Source organism: Boleophthalmus pectinirostris, unplaced genomic scaffold (genome assembly GCF_026225935.1).
Source record: "Boleophthalmus pectinirostris isolate CB_2022bp ecotype Guang Dong unplaced genomic scaffold, ASM2622593v1 HiC_scaffold_19, whole genome shotgun sequence".
Lineage (NCBI taxonomy): Eukaryota > Metazoa > Chordata > Actinopteri > Gobiiformes > Gobiidae > Boleophthalmus > Boleophthalmus pectinirostris.
Window position 1 is genome coordinate 13192748 of NW_026571140.1, and position 18422 is coordinate 13211169.

Consider the following 18422-nt stretch of genomic DNA (forward strand, 5'->3'; position numbering starts at 1 on the left):
AAGGCCCATATTACGCGATTTTCTGCTCTATGTTATAATGTTGCTTCCTCATTAAAAACATACCAGGAGTTGTGTTTTTTCCCACACGTTTAACACAAAAATTCTGTATATTTATGGTAAATTCTTCTCTCAAACGAAAACAATCTGTTCACTGTTACAACAACAATCTAGTTAAGTTAAGATGACTTGAATTAAGAAAGTTTTATCATGATTTGAGGAAATTTCTCTTGACAAGTAAAATTATCTGCCAATGGAACAAGACTTTTTGTACTTAAAATATGAAAATACATCTGGCTACACTTAAAATAAGAAATACAACTTTTTGCACTTAAAATAAGAAATGAAATCCATTGGTAGATCATGTTACTTGTCAAGTTGAATCGACTCAAATAAAGTAAAATGTTCTTAAATTAAGTAATTTTAACTTACTCAGATATCGTTTTAGGCTGTGTTCCAACTTAAGATGTCATGTGGTTAAGCAGGAAGTGCTCCTCTGTATTTTTAAACTCCATACTGTACACACATCTTCACTAGAATCATATGGATAATTTAAGCCCTTGAATTGCCAGTCTCTACTGAACAAAAGGTTAAAGGTATCTGTTAACTTAAAAGCTACTGCTTCATGACATCAGAGGGTGGAACATTTGGAGCATTTTGAGTTTTAGAGATATAGACAGACTAAGGGCCTGTTTACACAAGAACGCTTGGGGGTAAAAATTACAAAATATTTTATCGGAAGTGCCTTTTGTTTAGACGGTGACAACGTTTTTGGGGCTTAAAAATGCAAAAATCTGAAACCAGCCTCCAGAGTGGAAAAGTTGAATTTGTCAGATCTGCTCACATTGTGTACGCGCTTACACCACATACTGTACATGCAGTACACAGAAACAAACATGTCGGATCATTTCCCAATAAACTCTAATAAACTTACAGGAGGCATCCCAACAGATGTACAGAAAATGCAGAGATGCCATTAGTGAACACAGAAGGATCTGAAATTACCTCTGTCAAATTCTGGATGCACCAGTTTGTCGCAGGTGAGCCAGACGGCTATGGACAAGACCTGGAGAACCAGTCGATGGTGGGACAAGTTTGTGGAAGGACTAGCTGATGAAAATGCACAGCATGAAAACTTCCATATATCCAAAGATACCCTTGTTGCTTTCAGTACAAGCATACCCAATCGAATTGCACACACGTTTGCATCACCGTATGCACACAGATTTCCTCCTGAAAACGCTTGTCATCATATAAATGTAGCCTAATGATGAAGGATTACTCAAACATGTGTGAATGAAACAAAACACAACTCCAGGTATATTTTTGATGAAGTAACAACACTCTAACATGGCTTAAAGCTCACCAGGGTCCATTTTGCTTAATGTGGGACCTTTTGTGCCAGACCATGTGGGGGTTTGTAAAAGGCTTTTCCATTGTTCCGGTGGTTGGGATAGGTAAATGCATCTGAAATTAACATGTTTGAGGTTTACATGTTGAAAGGTAAAATGTGAAAGGACCAGCATTAACCACAAAAAAAAAAAAAAACATGAGCAAAATGCATTATAATTTTGAATGGTAATTTTTTTTCCACCTCAAAGTGTTTTACAACCACTCACCCATTCACACACACCTTCATACACAATGCACACAGACACTGGAGGTGAGGAAGATTAAGAAAGTGTCTTGCCCAAGGACACAATGACAGCATTGATCTATGGGAGCTACAATCACATCGCCAACCTGTGGATCTGTCACCCTAACAGCTTCAAATAAAGTGAGACTGAAAAGCATCATTATATTTAAAGGCACAGCATGTAACTTTCTGGAGGCGGCAAGTCACCTGTAGCCAGGCTGTTGCCACCTAGTGCCTCCGCTCAATTAAATTTTTCTGCAGGAACTAGGTCAGTAATCAAAACACAATAGACGATTCGCAAAGGCCCTGGGAGTGCAAGTCCGGGCACCAGCCAATCAGCGAAGAGCCATATATTCAGTGTTGCCAACGATTCATGAGATCGAGGATTTAAAGCCGGAATAAAGAGAATGTTTGGTGAATTTCATCAAGGGGAAAGATGTTATTGTCCTTCTTCCTACGGGCTTAATATATCTACCCATACCTATACATATGTGACTACCAAATAGCAGCGATTGGTTAAATGATAAAAAGTACCTGTCTACTGTTGAGCAAACAAATTCTAACACTTCGAGGTCAGACGGTTTCTAAGATGTGAAACCAGCTGATGAATCGGGCTAAGTCACCTGCATGGCTCTAGGGAATTAGAAAATTAAAACCAGTTTGGAACATTCTCAGTGGAGATATGTTGTTTGCCGTACTGTGGAAGAAGATTACACCCAAGGGAACAACAATTCCCTCCTTCAGGCCAAATAAGAGTCAGGTTTCTGGAGAGCTTAAGGTGAGGATGCAGATTTTTCAGTGCAATAAACGCAACCAAAAAAAAAAATCTCTTACTGTAGCTTTAGTTGTGCATTTCACCTTTAAATCTCTTTTACTATTGTTGAATAATATCTCTGCATTAAATTATCCGCCACTCACTTCAAAAATGGATTCCACCTCACCGCCTCAATAAGAAACTCTTCCTCCTTCTACAAAATCCCTGGAGTGAGTGAAGTCTATTGAGAGCTGAGTGCCCAGAGTGCCTACACTAAAAAACAAAAATCTAACCAAGTTAAGATTTTAAGATTGCTTGATTTAAGATTTTTTTATCAAGATTTGACAAGTAAAAGATCTACCAGAGGAGCAAGACCTTTTGTACTTAAATTATGAAAATACATCTTGCTATAGTTAAAGGTGCACTATGTAACTTTTTGGTTGGGGATCCGTCACCTGCTTGTTTCTATGGATATGCCATTGCTGTGTCTGGAATGTTCCACAGTATGACTTTAAACAGCTCTACCTTACATTTATTCAATTACAGGTAGTTTTAAAGCTCAAAAATATCTAGAAAAACAGGCATTCTGACTGGAAGGTGGGTTGCCTTTCCACAGATCTGACCTGTAATTTGGCCTATTTTGCTCTCCATGATGATAGAAAGACAAAGCAATAATATCTCCACCAGAAAAGTTACACAACGCACATTTAAGATAAGAAAAAAATCTAATGTTGCTTGAATTAAGAACTCGAAGCAACTTTTTTTACTCCATTTTTCTTGTCAAGTTAATCTACTCAAATAAAGTAAACCGATCTTAATTTAAGTCACTGTAACTCACCTAGATATTGCTTTTTACAGTGTGTGTTTGTGTCTGTATGAAGAATGGGACAGACAGGGAGAATCAGATGGGATTATGGGGATAATGGCAGCAGATGGAGAGAGGTCGAGGACTCTGCGGAACAACTCTCCACTCCAGAAGGATTAGCAGACTTCCAGTGCAGCCAGACGCACCCAACGGAAGATAGCTGGGTCCCACGTGAGCGCGATCGTCAGCTGATCCCACCGCTGCAGAGAACGCCAGGAAATGAAAAGTTTGACATGATGGTAGAAAGCTCTTCGGTGAAGTTGATGTGTGGTTTAGTTCCATGTCCTTGATGTTCTCAGTAGGGAACAGGCCAAAGTTAGAAGGTAGGAGTTAGAGACTTAAAGTTTCTGCTTCTACCAGTATTCAGAACATTTTATATCTTGTGTAATTTACTTAAATGAATGTGGAAAAGTTGTAGAACATTTTTTATCATGTAATGTTTGAATTGAAGTTTGTTTGTTTGGAGGATAAGCCCCTTGAGATGTCTCGCCATTTTCTTTTCGAAGGTGTTCTCATTGTTACAGCAGCAGAAGACAGATACAGTAGGGCAGACAGTCGGCTACATAAATTCAAATAAACAGAAAAAACTAAACAAAATCAACACAACCATACACACACACACGCTCACTCAAACTTGACCGTTAGACACATAATAAATCAAATTTGAACAAAAACTCAGAGTCAGAGTTAAAATATAGTCAAAAAATAAAACAAGATGAACAACAAAATTCAACAAAATGATCAAAAACAATTACACGGGTTATGTAAATACTGCACCAGAGCCTTTTTAAATGAAGGGACAGAAGAAGATTGTTCAATCAGACGGATCATTTATATTTAAATGAGTGTTTTCCAATTTGATTTTTGACTCTTGGGAACACAAAAAATACCTGATCTAAACTGTAATATAAACTGGAGGATCTGAATGGAATTAAATATTGTTTGAGACATTTCGGATAACTGAGATTAATGCATTTAAAGATGTTTTCATTCTAGATTAGAAGTCGTGTAGAATTAGATAAACAAATAATTCATAAATCGTGAAAATGTTGAAATTGGAAAGTTTATGCAATTACTACTTTAAGGAATGGTCTTCGTGTCTCTTTGGGGGGAAAAAAACAAATTTTGAGACAACAAACATTGAAGTTATAATGTCAAGTTAATTCAATTAAATATTAAAACTATAATTTCAGATTGGATATAGTGTTTTTTCCACATGAAAGTTTTTATACTGAGAGATCAAACTGACCAAAATAGAAAGATAAAAATAGCTTTGCCTGTAGCGTCTCGCCTTATTGTGTTTTTTCATCCCACTGCCCTGGATCTCCTCTCTTTACCAAGGAACAAAGGTTATAAAGGGTAAAAGTTGCCTCTTTAAGAAGGATCAGTGCTCATCTTCTTTTTGCACACTGGGATAACATGTGTAGCACAGCAGGGCACCAGTCAAAAGAGGACAAACCAATGAACGTTTGATCCTGACAATATGCAGTGTCTCTGTAATCCACAAACACACTAATCCTGCTGGCACTTGACAAGACATTGACAATAATATACAACTACAAGAAAGGCAAAAAAAACTTCATAAGATATTCATGTTGTGCTGTTTTATGTATGCAAATGAGCCACTATGCATCACAAGCCGGTGAAGTCTCGCTGAAGTGTTGTTCAGTATTGGGGCATATGTTTATTTTACTTAAAGGCCTTGTATTACACAAAACTGACTCTTGTGAGCTTTAAGTCATGTTACAATACAGATACCTCCTGAAATACATGCCTGGAGTTGTGTTTTGATCGATAGATCAGAAAATAGCTTAATAAGGGCCCTTTAAATCATGATTTCAAAATGTTACGCAGTGAGGGAAATTTCTAATCTGGCCAGCAAGATGAAAATTCACAATATTTGAGAATCCATAGTTGAGACACATTTTCTCAGTTATATTTACTTTACTTGATTAACTTTTTAGTGCAATTATATTTTTCAGAGTACTTTTCTAGTAGTGTACTTTCATTTCTACTTGAATACTATTTTATTGAAGTGACAGTACTCTTATTTGAGTAAAGGTTTGGTTGACTTCCCACTGTGAGTCTACAAGTGATAAAAGCTTTATTTTAACAATATATGATTTGAAGACTTGTGTTTCTTGCAGCACTCCTTCAGATATTTTGGAGTTTTTTTTTTCATTTTTGTGTCCATCCTTTGAAAATGCTGATTTTGAGAAGTACTTTATGTTTAGTCCTTTAGTTCAAATTCAAATTATAATTCAAGATATTACATCCCTACCACCATTACTCTTCAAGTTACTCTTAGTTGAGTAGTAGTTTTCCCACCTTTTACTCTAGAGTAATCTTAGACCACTACTTTAAAATAATAATACTCAAGCTTAAGTACACTTTACAGTCCCATTTTTATACATTCAGAAGGAAGCACTTTGTGGATTTGTAGATGAGAAAGATGGATCTGGATCCGGAAACTGGATGTCAACTGGACTGAACAAAAGTCAGATTTTTTTGTTCAACATTTCAGCGAAAACCTTTCCAGATTGACATGTAGAACTCAACTCAGAGTACTACCGATAACAATCTGGCATTACCATCCTTAAAGGTGCTCTGAGTAACTTTTTGATTGGGGTTCCGTCACCTGCGTGTTTCTATGGAGATGCCTGGAATGTTTCACAGTATGACATTAAAGACCTCCACTTTACATTTATTAAATTAAAGATGATTTTATAGCTCCACAATACCCAGAAAAATAACAGGCATTCTAACTGAGAAGGGTTGCTCTCCACAGGCCTGACTTGTAACTTGGTCTGTTTTGGCCTCCATGAAGATAGGTAGGTAGGTTCCACACCATACTATGAAACATTCCAGAAAAAACAATAACATCTCCATGGAGAAAAGCATTTGACACACCCTTCACCAGAGAAGTTACACAATACACCTTTAATGTCAGGTATTATTATTACCTATTTTCCTCATATATCAGGTTAGTGCAGTCATATCGATGCCTTCACACCGTTCTATTGTTCAGTGGTCCAGATGTACACCTCTTCAAAAACACATTGAAGCCAGATTTGCTAAGACAGACACTAACATCCAGGACTTATACTAAAAAGAGAAGATTTGTCTGAAAAACACTCCACCTGGCAGCATCTGGACTCTTCCCCTCTTCCTCTTTCTTTGGCTTGGTAAATATAATATCTCAGAAACCTGTCATTTCAGCTGTTATTCTCTCTCCCATCAGCTTTGAAGCTTGCAAAGTAGTGGTGATTGTGACAAATGTGTAGCTCTGCCTGCAGTCACCGGCTTTGTAAAACAGTAAATCTTGCCAACAGCCCACTCAGCTCCTTTTTCTGCATGGGAATAGTTTACATTATCGAAACCAATAGGCTATATTGATTAGGTCACCTCTTGAGTCAAAAGCTGTTAACTGGTCTTAATGGAACAAGCTGTAGAACTTTGCCTAAATGACTGGGCACAGAGACTGCATCGAGTACTTAACTCATGTCTCTCCCACTCATGTTCACGGTGGATTTACTCTGATTAAAGGGCCCGTATTAATCTATCTTCTGATCTATGTTAGAATGTTGTTTCCTCATCACAAAGATACTTGGAGTTATGTTTTTCTTTTTTCACACGTTTTAACGCACAAACCCTGGATATTTAAGATGAGTTCTTTTCTCAAAAAAAAAAAAAAAAAACACTCCTTGTTCCACCTTGTGATGTCATGTGGTAATACAGGAAGTGTTCCACTGTATTTTTAAACCCTATACACCTTCACTAGAATCATTTGGATAATTTCAGCCCTGGATTTGCAGATTTCTATTGAACTAAAATTAAAAGGTAGCCATTGACTTAAAAACTACCACTAAATGACTTCACAAGGTAAAACCAAGCATTTTGAGCTTTGCAGATGTAGACAGACCAATAATGCAGGATTACTCAAACATGTGTGAATGAAACAAAACACAACAAGAGTCAATTTTGCGTAATATAGAACCTTTAGTACTGCAACATTTACTTTGTACAAGCACTACTTTAAGGTGCTTTATGTAAAATTAATGAAGGGTCCGCTTTCTGCTTGCCTTTACAATGTTCCACAGTATGTTATTAAACTTATCTTTTATCCATGGAGACAAGTAGGTGATGCCAGGTCAGCTCTATGGGGAGGTGATCCAACTCTCAGTAAGCATGTTTTTTCAAAGTATATTCATTTTTCCATTTCCTTTTGCAATAAAAACAGCTGTTGTTGAATAAAGTTTAATGCCAAATCAGGTGACAGAAAACCCCATCAGAAAAGTTACAAAGTGCACCTTCAACATCAGTGAAAAAAGTATTTTGTTGACTATGATCTGCCCTTGTAATTCATATATTTGTAAGCTTTCATACTTCATGTTTCGTCTCAGCACTTAATGGATATTTAGTTTTCATGTATCAGCTTGAAAAAAGATTCAAAACTGCCAGCCTTTCCAAAAGTGTCCTGCAAGATATACAGCAAAATGTGTGTATGTTTTGTTTTGTTTTTTAACTTTGAATTGTGTCTCAAAGTGAATGTTGTTTAAGAACTACAGTAAAATGAGCAAGTCTTGGCAATGCACCCAGGAGCCACATTTTCAGGATTTGTTTTGTTTGCTTTTTCGGAAGGGCATTTGAAAGACGTTTGATGTAATTAGTTGCTTTCTGAAATGACAATGCTGAAGATTGTATAAGATGGGAGACTTTTTAAAATTCTTTTTTGGCATTTTTATTCCAGTATGTTTGATTCATTTGATTTTTTTGACCTCTATACTTTCTTCACATGACTACACAGCAAAATCTAGCCAAGTTAAGATGACTTGAATTAATAAAGTTTTTTCCTGATTTGAGTAAATTTCACTTGACAATTAAAATTCTACCGATGGAGCAGGACATTTTGTAATTAAAATATAAATATACGTGCGACTTTTAAGGTAAGAAAAAACAACTCTTTGAAATTAAAATAAGAAACAAAATCACATGTTTCTTGGATTAAGTAAAACCCACTGATTCTATTGATAGGGGTGTAACAATATCCAAGTCTCACGATATGATATCATCACGGTATGAACCTCACGGTACGATATTTATTGCGATATCGTGGGAAAACTCACGATACGGTGGGGAGGCTCACGATTAGGGATGTAACAATATCCAAATCTCCCGGTGTGATATTTTCACAATATACATCTCACGGTTCGTTATTTACTGCAATATTTTTTGGAGGCTGGGACAAAAACTGTGAATATGCTACTTTTTCCTCTTAAAATGCCTTGACAAGACTTAATCCAAAGAACTAAGACTTAAAAGTGCTTAGAACTGTTATTTCTTCTTGTAGTCTGCACTGAAATGGAGCAAAGGATCATGGTCTATGTAGTCCCCTCTGTGTTTTTTTTTTAGCTGTTGCTGCAAACAGATTTGTCATTCGATATTGTGATGGTCCACGATATTATTGTGAGAACTTTGACAATACGATATCACGATATTTCGGTTATTGTTACATCCCTAGATCATTTTACTTGTCAAGTTTAATCTACTCAAGAAAGTAAAATGTTCTTAATTTAAGTCAGTTTAATTTGAACTCGATATTGCGTTTTGCAGTGTACTCCTTACCAATTCAGTAACAGTAAAAGTAACCACCACCAGCCTATTATTACCATCTCAACACTTGCCTTTCTAAATACAGCAGAATCAACGCTCTCCCTCTCTACCTCTCATACGTCGCGTGTCGGAGTCGTTTATCCCATTGTCGTGCATATGCATACATTAACACGAGTGCATCTCCTTCTGCTTTTTCTGCAGGTGATAATTAACCTGTAGCTGGGGCGGCTGCTTCGGGGCCGGCTTTTCCCCTGACGCCCCAGCATCTGTGTTCCTGGCAGAGGCAGAGGGAGCACAGCGGACACGGTAAAGCTGTTCTAATTCATCCCACACACATGAATCATCATCAACACTGATAAATGTCACTGGATTTAACCTGCATTGTAAACAGCGGGGCTCTTTGACACCGCTGCCGGCTAGACACCACTGGGATGTCGCGCGGTTAGACGCAGGGGTAAGAAATGGCTAGAACTGGATGGATGTGTAGGGTGACTGGGTAAAAACTGGGACAAATCCAGGTTGGGATGTTTGGTATGAGTAAAATTATGAATAGAGCGCGTAACATTGTCTATTATTGTCTCACTTGTGGATTATTTTCAAGCAGAATTTTCAGTATTTTAGCAAAACAAATGACAACATAATCCCCTCTTTACTGTTGGTTTGTATCAGATTGGTCAAAAATAGGGACACCTGGGGCATCTCTTGTAGTAAACTGGGACAAATCACTGGTTTAGTTAAGTACCAAGTGATTAGGTTGACAGACATAAAGATGGGATGACAAAGTACACAGAAAATGGAAAGGGTCATGTTATGAAAAATCTAAATGAGCTTTAAGCCATGTAACGTTGTTCCCTAATCAAAGACATGCCTAGAGTGATTTTATTTGTCATGGGTGCATGTTTGAGTAATGATTTCTTCCAGGTCCTATTTAAACCTTCCTTACGGTTAGGAGTACGAGTATGTCTAAGACTACGTCACCCAAGCTCCTGCACAGCATTTTCTCCATGAACATATAAAAAAATGACTCAAAACAATTACCTGTCCTGCCAGAACCACACGCTTTGATAAAACTTTACAAAGACAAGTGGATCTGGAGCTGTGTCCTGTTTCCATTAGTTCAGAGGGCGTAATTGACAGGCAGATTAACCAATTAGAGAGATGGAGAAAAAATTATTTAAAGGACTGAGAAACAGTATGGATTTTCTCAGAATTAGGGATGGGCCTGATTAGTCGATTAATCGATAATTGATCATTAAGAATTTCATTGATTACGTTCATTTTAATCGACAAACCGAATATAGGTTGTTGTAAGTAGCGTTGGGTGACCAAACAGGTCCGTACATGTAGCTCTCTGCACTCAGAAGGAGCGAGCAAACACAAACAGTCGGTCAGCCTACAATGTGCCGAAGCGCAAATGCGTATTTAACAATGACTTGTAAAAGAAATTCCATGCTTTCCGTTGCGGTCGGGACAAGTGTGAGTCCATGTGCACAGTGTACAAAGCAGGTGCATATGTTTCGGTGTCCAGTGGGAAAAAGTTTTGCCAGATGAGAGTAGCTCAATGTCGATGACGAGTCCCCACCTCCCGCCCCCCGTACGGTGTCCTGGTTTTGACAAACGCAAATATGGTCACACTAACCTGTATTCCACTGAGTCGTGCCACATCAGCGCACAAGAGCTGTTTTTTTCCCTTCGCTTAGTTTATGCAAATTAGCCATGCAGTTTTAAGTTTTGTTTCTGTGAGACTTGCACAAAGCTGCATTAAACACATGATCTCAAACGGGCTGATGTGGCTCTAGAGTGGTTACGGTTTATATGTCTTAAAGTTGAATTTATTTATGCAGATTAGTAGTGCAGATAGTAATAATAATGATGACAATTTTAATATAAAAACATTAATGATTAATCAATAATCGATCGTTAATTCTCCCGACGATTGATTAAGAAATGCCCATCCCTACTCAGAATCAACAATTGAAGTGACAAATTATTATTTTTCTCAGATTAAAGAAACGACATATATTGTTCTGAATGTTAAGAGAATTTTCTTCCACATTTGCTACACATTAGCAGCTGCGGTTGGACTGTCTGGAGGTTTTTCACGCTGGATGGAGGTTTTTCACGCTCTCTGCTCTCATTCCTGACCCTTCTGGATTCAAAAAGAATGTAGAAGGGACGGGCTGGTCAGAAAAGACACAACAATACACTACAACTTCACAAACCTGCTGCAATGTGAAAGAGTTTCATTAACAGGATACACACTACCTATGGGGGAAGCCATGGAGGTTCAGAGCTTCAAAGACTAAATTGAAATGAATTTGAACATGTTGTTTTCAGTGAATATAGCAATTTCAAAACAAAAAACAAAAAAAAAAGGTCAAATGGAAATCTAAATGTGGTACGTGTAACAATTAATACGCCATAGACGTGTTGCACCCTCTCTTTAAAATTATATATCAGATTTTCTAATCAAAAAAGCAGTAAGTAGCTATTTTAATCCATCTTGCTCCAAGCTCTTACAGACCCTTTGGTGAATCTCTATTAGATGCATACATAATTTTTTGGCCCCTATCACAGCATTAGAACAGCTCTCATCCCTAACATATGTGTCATAACGACTCACGTGGCTCTTTCTTACACGTTTGCTGAAGTTTTTTTTTTTTTTTTTTTTCTAGATAAAGATGTCATGTAGTGGTCTGGTTCTGGTTGGGGGTGAGGGTGGGTGTGGCATACTCATTGTGGACTTTTGTTACAATTCTTCATTTCACACATGGGCATGTTTGTAAAATGATGTTCCAGAGTAAGGCTTTCATCTTATCTACTAGTATTTCCAGAGACACAAACAGGCGGCACCCTCAGGCCAAATTACAAGTCAGATCTGTGGAGAGATGACCCGACTTAGTTTGATTTTGTTCAAGAACACAAGATAATTCAATAAAAGTAAAGTACATTTTGTTAAAGTTATTTTACTTTTCCCACCCACGCTGTGTCTGTGAAGTACACATGCTCATTGTCTCTTTTGTTAAGCACTGTTCTCTGCATGATGCATTGGCTCCACTTCTGCCACACTGCTATTGACAAGTTTACAAGGTAGTGAGAGAAGAGGCCTTGAAAGTATAGCACCCTTGTTACATGTACACAATAGGTATTCATCCCTTTTTACAACAGCTGCAAGGATAATGCCATAAGATGTCTACTTCAGCAAACTAAGGACAAAACATCTTGGATATGTGTATGGGATTTCAAAGTAAGGGCCATTTTATTCTGAGTCCAGCCATAAATCCCAACAGAAAAACAAATCAATAGTCATTCAGTCAATTATAGATGTTTTTATTGCGTTGAAAAACATGCATTTTTACTGTCAGCAGGCTTGTCTCTCCACAGGCCTGGCCTTGGTTGTGCAACCTGAGAGATGCTTAATACCATACTGTGGAACATTTCAGCCAAAAGCATGAATGTCTCCATGGAAACAAGCATAATTTTTAAATCTAGATAAACGTGTGAGAAAATTAACTTTTTTTATTTTTTATTTTTTTTACAGATGGGCCTGTTTATTAAAGTAGAAAGGTAATTGTTTAACTTAAACGGGCAGTATAACTTTTCAATTGCTTTAAAAAACATGCATTCTTACTGTAAGTGGGCTCGCCTCTCCACAGACCTGGCCTGTAACTTGCTATGGTTGTGTCACCTGCTTGCCTCCTTGAAGAGAGACACTTAATACCATACTGTGGAGCATTTCAGCCAAACGCATGAATGTCTCCATGGAAACAAGCATAATTCTTAATTCTAGATAAACATTTGTGAGAGAATGAACTTTTCACAAATGAGCGTGTTTATTAAAATAGAAAAAAATAAAATCTATAAGGAAATTGTTTGACTCAAAGGATGAGTATATAACTTTTCAAATGCTCAGAAAAACATGCATTCTTTCTGTAAGTGGGCTCGTCTCTCCACAGACCTGACCTGTAACTTGCCTTGGTGCTTGCCTCCATCGACAGAGTTGCTTAATACCACAGTGAAGAACATTTTAGCCAAAAGCATGAATGTCTTCGTGGAAACAAGCATAATTCTTAATTGTAGATAAACATTTGTGAGAGAATGAACTTCTTTTTTCTTTTTTTTTTAAAGACAGGCGTGTTTATGAAAATAGAAAAAAAAAATCTCTAAGGCAATTTTATGACTTAAACGGGCAGCATAACTTTTCAATTGCTTTGAAAAACATGCATTCTTACTTTTAGTGGGCTCGTCTCTCCACAGACCTGACAAGTGAAATGCCCTGGCTTAGTCACTTGTTCTTCTCCATGGAGAAATAGACTTAATACCATAATTTTGAATATTCCAAAAGCATGAATATCACCACGGAGACAGCAGGTAGCAGACCCTTAACCAGAAAAGTTACATAGTGCACCTTTAATAATAACAGCTGCCACTTATGAAGCAGTGGAAAGTGAAAATAGCATCAACATTATTCTTACTAGTCTTCTTATTATTATACAAATAAAAATGCTGAGATGGCTTGGCTCTTTTTGCAGTTGCCTGGCTTGCTCAGCCTGTTGCACCATCCTGTCCAAACACGGAGACAACCCCCGCAGACTGCTCACACGTTGATCACTACATTTTTAACTGCTCCCCTCGGGCACATGTGTCTCATCCCCGCGGACCACGTCTAACAAGCTCAAAAGCGCACTCTACCAACATCACAGACGACGTTTTCAAAAGCTATCACTCAAACACAGATCAAGTTCATTTGGAGAATGCAATGTTGCGTTTTGTAGCCTATATTTTACGGAATTACAGCACTGCAACAGACTCGAATTGGCACATTACCGCTTCATCCTTCATAGTCTCCAACAGCAATAATGATGGTGCACACTGAACTTTGCATTTACCAACTCAGAATTACTATTTCCTGGTGGCCTATTCAATTTGGAACAGCCTACTTAAAGTGTTGTAGGCGATACAAACTGGGAAATACTGGAATGTCTCACTGTAAGTAAACTGCAATATTTACAAACGAATAATTTGAATTCTTCAGTTTTATCTCCTTTCTCCAGTCTCTCCAAATGCTCTGAATAAAAGCTCAAGTTTAGTATAAATACAGGCCTAAATATATCGCAACAAATCTGGCAACTTCGAGCTTACATTGCTTTAAAGACATTATTAAAGCGTTCAACAAACAAGAGCTCGGAGCTGCGCCACAGTGCACTTCTCACTCCCTCCAAGCTCTCACTCACGCGCACACGTACACGGGGGGAGGCGCGCACGTCACCAGGTCGCCCCTCTTTCTTACCTCTCTTATCCTGAACTTTCACGCTTATCTCCACCAGCGGCTCGGTCTCACGGTCCAGTCTCCGCGAGATGATTATATCCCCCGTGTCGCGGCTCACGCTCACCGGGGTGCTCTCCAAGTCCGGTTCCACCAGCTCAAACACCGCGGACTGGAACCTCACCGGGTTTAGATTCATCACCACCGACCCGATCCCGGCGTCTTCCGACACGTTTATAAGCAGAGGCTCGTCGGATTCCAACAGGGAGCGTGACTTTCTTGTAGTCGTTTTCTCGTTTCTTCTCTCGGTTTTTAGCGGTCGCTGCCTGGGACTGACCTCCACCACCACGCTCCGGCTGGTGCGCGGTGGCCAGCCTCGATCCCTGGCGAACACTCTGAACTTGATAGGTTCATCCAGACCCAGAATGGAGTCAACCAGGAGGATGTCACCAGTTTTGGGCACCGCGTAAAAACTCCCATTTTTAGGCGAAACAAAGTAAATGAGCTCTGCGTTCTTCCCGCTGTCAGCATCCCGAGCGGTGAGCGTGTAAACAGCGGTTCGGAGCGCGGTTGCGTCGTCTAAACTTAATTTCAGGTCTGCAGCGGGGAAAGCGGGCTGGTGGTCGTTCGTGTCCAAGACGTCCACTTTGATGGATGCCACTACGGGGAACTCTGCATCCTCTTCCCCGCACAGAGCGCAACACAAGCCCACATCCAAAGTGTATTCTGCGCGCTCCTCTCTGTCCAAAACCTCCGATGTCTTTAACAGAATATGTCCACGCTTATGGTGCGCCAACACATGGAATTTGTCGCTCCCATCTCCCAGGAGTTTGAAGTGCGCCGTGCCGGGCTCCACAGCTCCGCAAAGCCGCTGTGAGTTGAGTCGCTTCACCGGGACGCTCAGACCGTTCACCCTGGAGCTTGGAGATGAGTTTTCAAATACATGCCCGTGAAAGAATGGCAAGTCTGTCCTGTTCCCAAACGCCACAGACACCAGTGCAGGCAAAAACACGGTCCAAATCATGATGCTTTTCTCACTGGCTCCTAAAACGCCCGTGCCAAATAGAAATCCATGGTCCCATTTGTTTATTCTGGTCCACTTTTCGATCCACAACTTGACCAGAATCAGACTGAAGATGTAAACATGTTTCTAAGACAGGCATGTGAACTTTGAATGAGGGATGTGCGTCCTCCTCCGCGCGCCTCTCTCCTCCGTCTGCTGCCGTCTGTGAGTGCGCGTGCTGCTCTCGGCTCGTGCGCGCGCCTGTCGACTCTTTCTCTCTCTCCCTCTCTCTGCGCGCGGTCAGGGTTGCTTCCGCTCGAAAGAAGACCAGGATCGCACTTAATCCGCCTTGTGTTTAAGTTGTTGTGCGTCGTGCGTGGCTAAACGGCGGCTTTCCTTACGGATGAATCGCACCTACCATGACCGGAGAGCAACTCGCATCTGCGGCGGGTGAGATGCGCTTCATCACGAGGACGTCACGCTGAAGGGATTGTTTTACGCACGCACCGCAAAGCCCACAACATGGTGCGCCTGTCGTGCAGCGAGCCGGTGTGTAGAACTAACATATTCCCTCATCTGAAATCAACTTCTCAACAAGAGAGCCGCGCTGGAGTCACGGCGTGCTCGTACGCGCACCCACACTCCCACACGGTTGTTCTGTGTAGACGGAGCTCCTGAGGGACGTGCACGCGACAGCCCCTCTTCTCTCACAGTGATCAATGTCCGGTCTTTACCCGTCCAGATCCATCACTCCCCTTTCCAATAACACGCCAGTCCATCGGATTAAATAATTTGAAAGTCGATCATGTTAAACGCCAGGGAGGATGTGGGGCTGTGGGCGGTAAAGTGAAAACTTCCGACCTGATGCACACTCGCAACAAGAGGCTTTCCTTGGGCTCTTTGGGGAATGGACACAGTTAAAGGTGCGTTACTTGACATTTTCTTGTAGCTGGTCTGTCACCTTCATGTCTCCATGGAGATGCAAACAAAATTTTATAATCAGTTTAGATAAATAAGTTAAGAGTAAGATTTATAAATAAGATGTCAGTCCGTGTACCAGTCGTTCTTTTCAATTTCATTTAAGAACGAAAACAATAAAATAGGAAAACATTTTGTTATTTCATTATTCTATTTTAGTGTCAAACAAAAAGCTATATCTCCAATATTTTATTTAAAGTTTATTTCAAATAACACCAATCAAATAACTCTGTGCCTATTTTAATTTTGATATTTTATTCTCTCTGGTTTATTTGAAGTTCTGCTACTTAGTTCGCTGCGTGTGAATTAAGTGTCAACCATGGATCTATAATAAAAGTTATATTTATTATAGTTCTGTGGAGTCAACTGAACAAAGGAGAGTTTATCGCTGCTTCCTGTTTCGCGTCATGGAGTTCAACAATTACTTTCTAAGATGTGAAAGTAAACGTGTCGCTATAAAAGAAGAGGACATGTTTGTCTACAAAACTGCAATGATTTTTCAGGTAAGTCCTTCTAGCAGGAAAACTTCTAGAGCAAATAAACCAGAGAGAATAAAATATCAATATTTAAATAGGTTGATTGGTGTCATTTGAAATAAACTTTAAATGAAATATTGGAAACAGAGGTTGAAATCTGTGTTTTTGTCACTAAAATGGAATCATGAAATAAACTGTTTTCCAATTTTATTGTTTTTCATGCTTAATTGAAATTCAAAACAATGAATGGTACATGGACCAATGTTTCGGCGTATGGTATGGAAAGTTTGGTATGGAGGAAAGCAGATGGCACCGCTTGGCCAGGATTCGGGTCAAATCTTTGGAGAGATGAGCCCTTTCTCAGCAGGAATACATATTTTCAAGGAATTTAAGAAAAAAAACTGCATGTGAAGTAAGTTACTTCAAACTCAAAGTGGTTCTCAGAGAGTATCCATGAAAAACTCCAATAATCGACTCAAGAGCACGTTTGAACTCCTACTCATGAAAACATTGCAACCTGTTCACATTTGAAAAGTTTAGTGAAAGATTTCACAAACCTGCTTCACTGGATTAGAGTCAAAGTCATGAGAAGATGGGGTGAGAAGATGTGCTGAATTAAACAAGGAATGTTTAGTCATACCACAGACAAATTTCCTCTACTAAGAACTGTAAGGCTCTAAATGCCATTTTTATTGAAATGTAGTCGTTCATCTATTCTTGTTCTTAATACCTTTTGTGCACTTTTATTAAGATTTTGGTACATTTTTATAGTCAGGCTGGAGCCACCTAGTGTCTCCGCTCAATTTCATTTCTCTCCAGTGACAAGGTCAGGAATCAGAATACACTAGACAGTTTGCAAGAACCCCGAAAGTTGTAGACTGCACACCGGCCAATCAGCGAAGAGCTATGAAGCCATGACATCAAACTCAAGCGCCTGTCTGGGTCCTTTTTGTGGTACAGCACAACAGTAAACAAAGCGGTCAAGATGGATGTAGAAGATACAAACTTTGCATTTTTATTGCACCTTTAATTCGCAAGTTCACCTTGCAGAAACGACAATGATCTTTGACAGATATGTTCACTCTCTGCTTTGTTTGCTGTTGTGCCGACAGTTACTTGGACACCACTGAGAGTTCCGGCCATAGACCATATATATGAGTGAACATAGCTAACTATGTAACTCTAGCCGCCTCGTGACAAATAGGAAGTGCCTCAGGAGGCTCTTCTGGCTCCTTCTGACCCTGGCTCCAATTGACTTACATTGGGATCTTGTCGCCCCTCTTTCTGTCGCCACCAAAAAGACCAAAATGACGAGGCTGCAGTGAGCTTCGTCATTTTGGTCTTAAAATCCTATCCTAATCATAACATGGAGCCTGGTTCCAGATTTGCTTCTGTAACCATTAGCATCGCGAGCCTCATTTGAGTGACACTGAACGCTATTGGTGACGCAACAGTCTATGTTTTACATTACGAATAGCAGAATGGTTTATCAAAACAAGTCAAACTATCCTGGCTGAAATCCGGTAACTTAACATATTTTGCTTGTGCTCTGTGTGTTATCGGAACTTTAAGCTTTGTCATTTTAAACGTTTTCGTTTGATTTGTGTTTTTATATATCAATGCTTTTAAAGAGCTTTTACACTCTTTTCTGATCTATGTGATAATGTTGTTCAAACATCCAGAGTTTCATTCACACAAGTTTAACACACAAATCCTGCTGAATCGCAAACTGAAAACACTCCACCTTGTTCCACCTTGTGATGTCATGTGTATAGAGGAATGCACACTGTGAACATGTTTGATCAAGAAACATTTGGAATCTTCACTGAACTAA

The 18422-nt window shown here is 39.4% G+C and overlaps 1 protein-coding gene across 1 annotated transcript in view; it reads right to left on the reverse strand.

The window, feature by feature from the left end:
- si:ch211-186j3.6 (neural-cadherin) overlaps positions 1-15155 on the reverse strand; it is a 545061-nt gene extending 529906 nt beyond the window's left edge. Inside the window, 1 exon segment of the mRNA XM_055154596.1 lies at positions 14156-15155. Within this exon segment, the coding sequence (XP_055010571.1) occupies positions 14156-15155 (1000 nt within the window).
- Positions 15156-18422: the final 3267 nt, after the last annotated feature.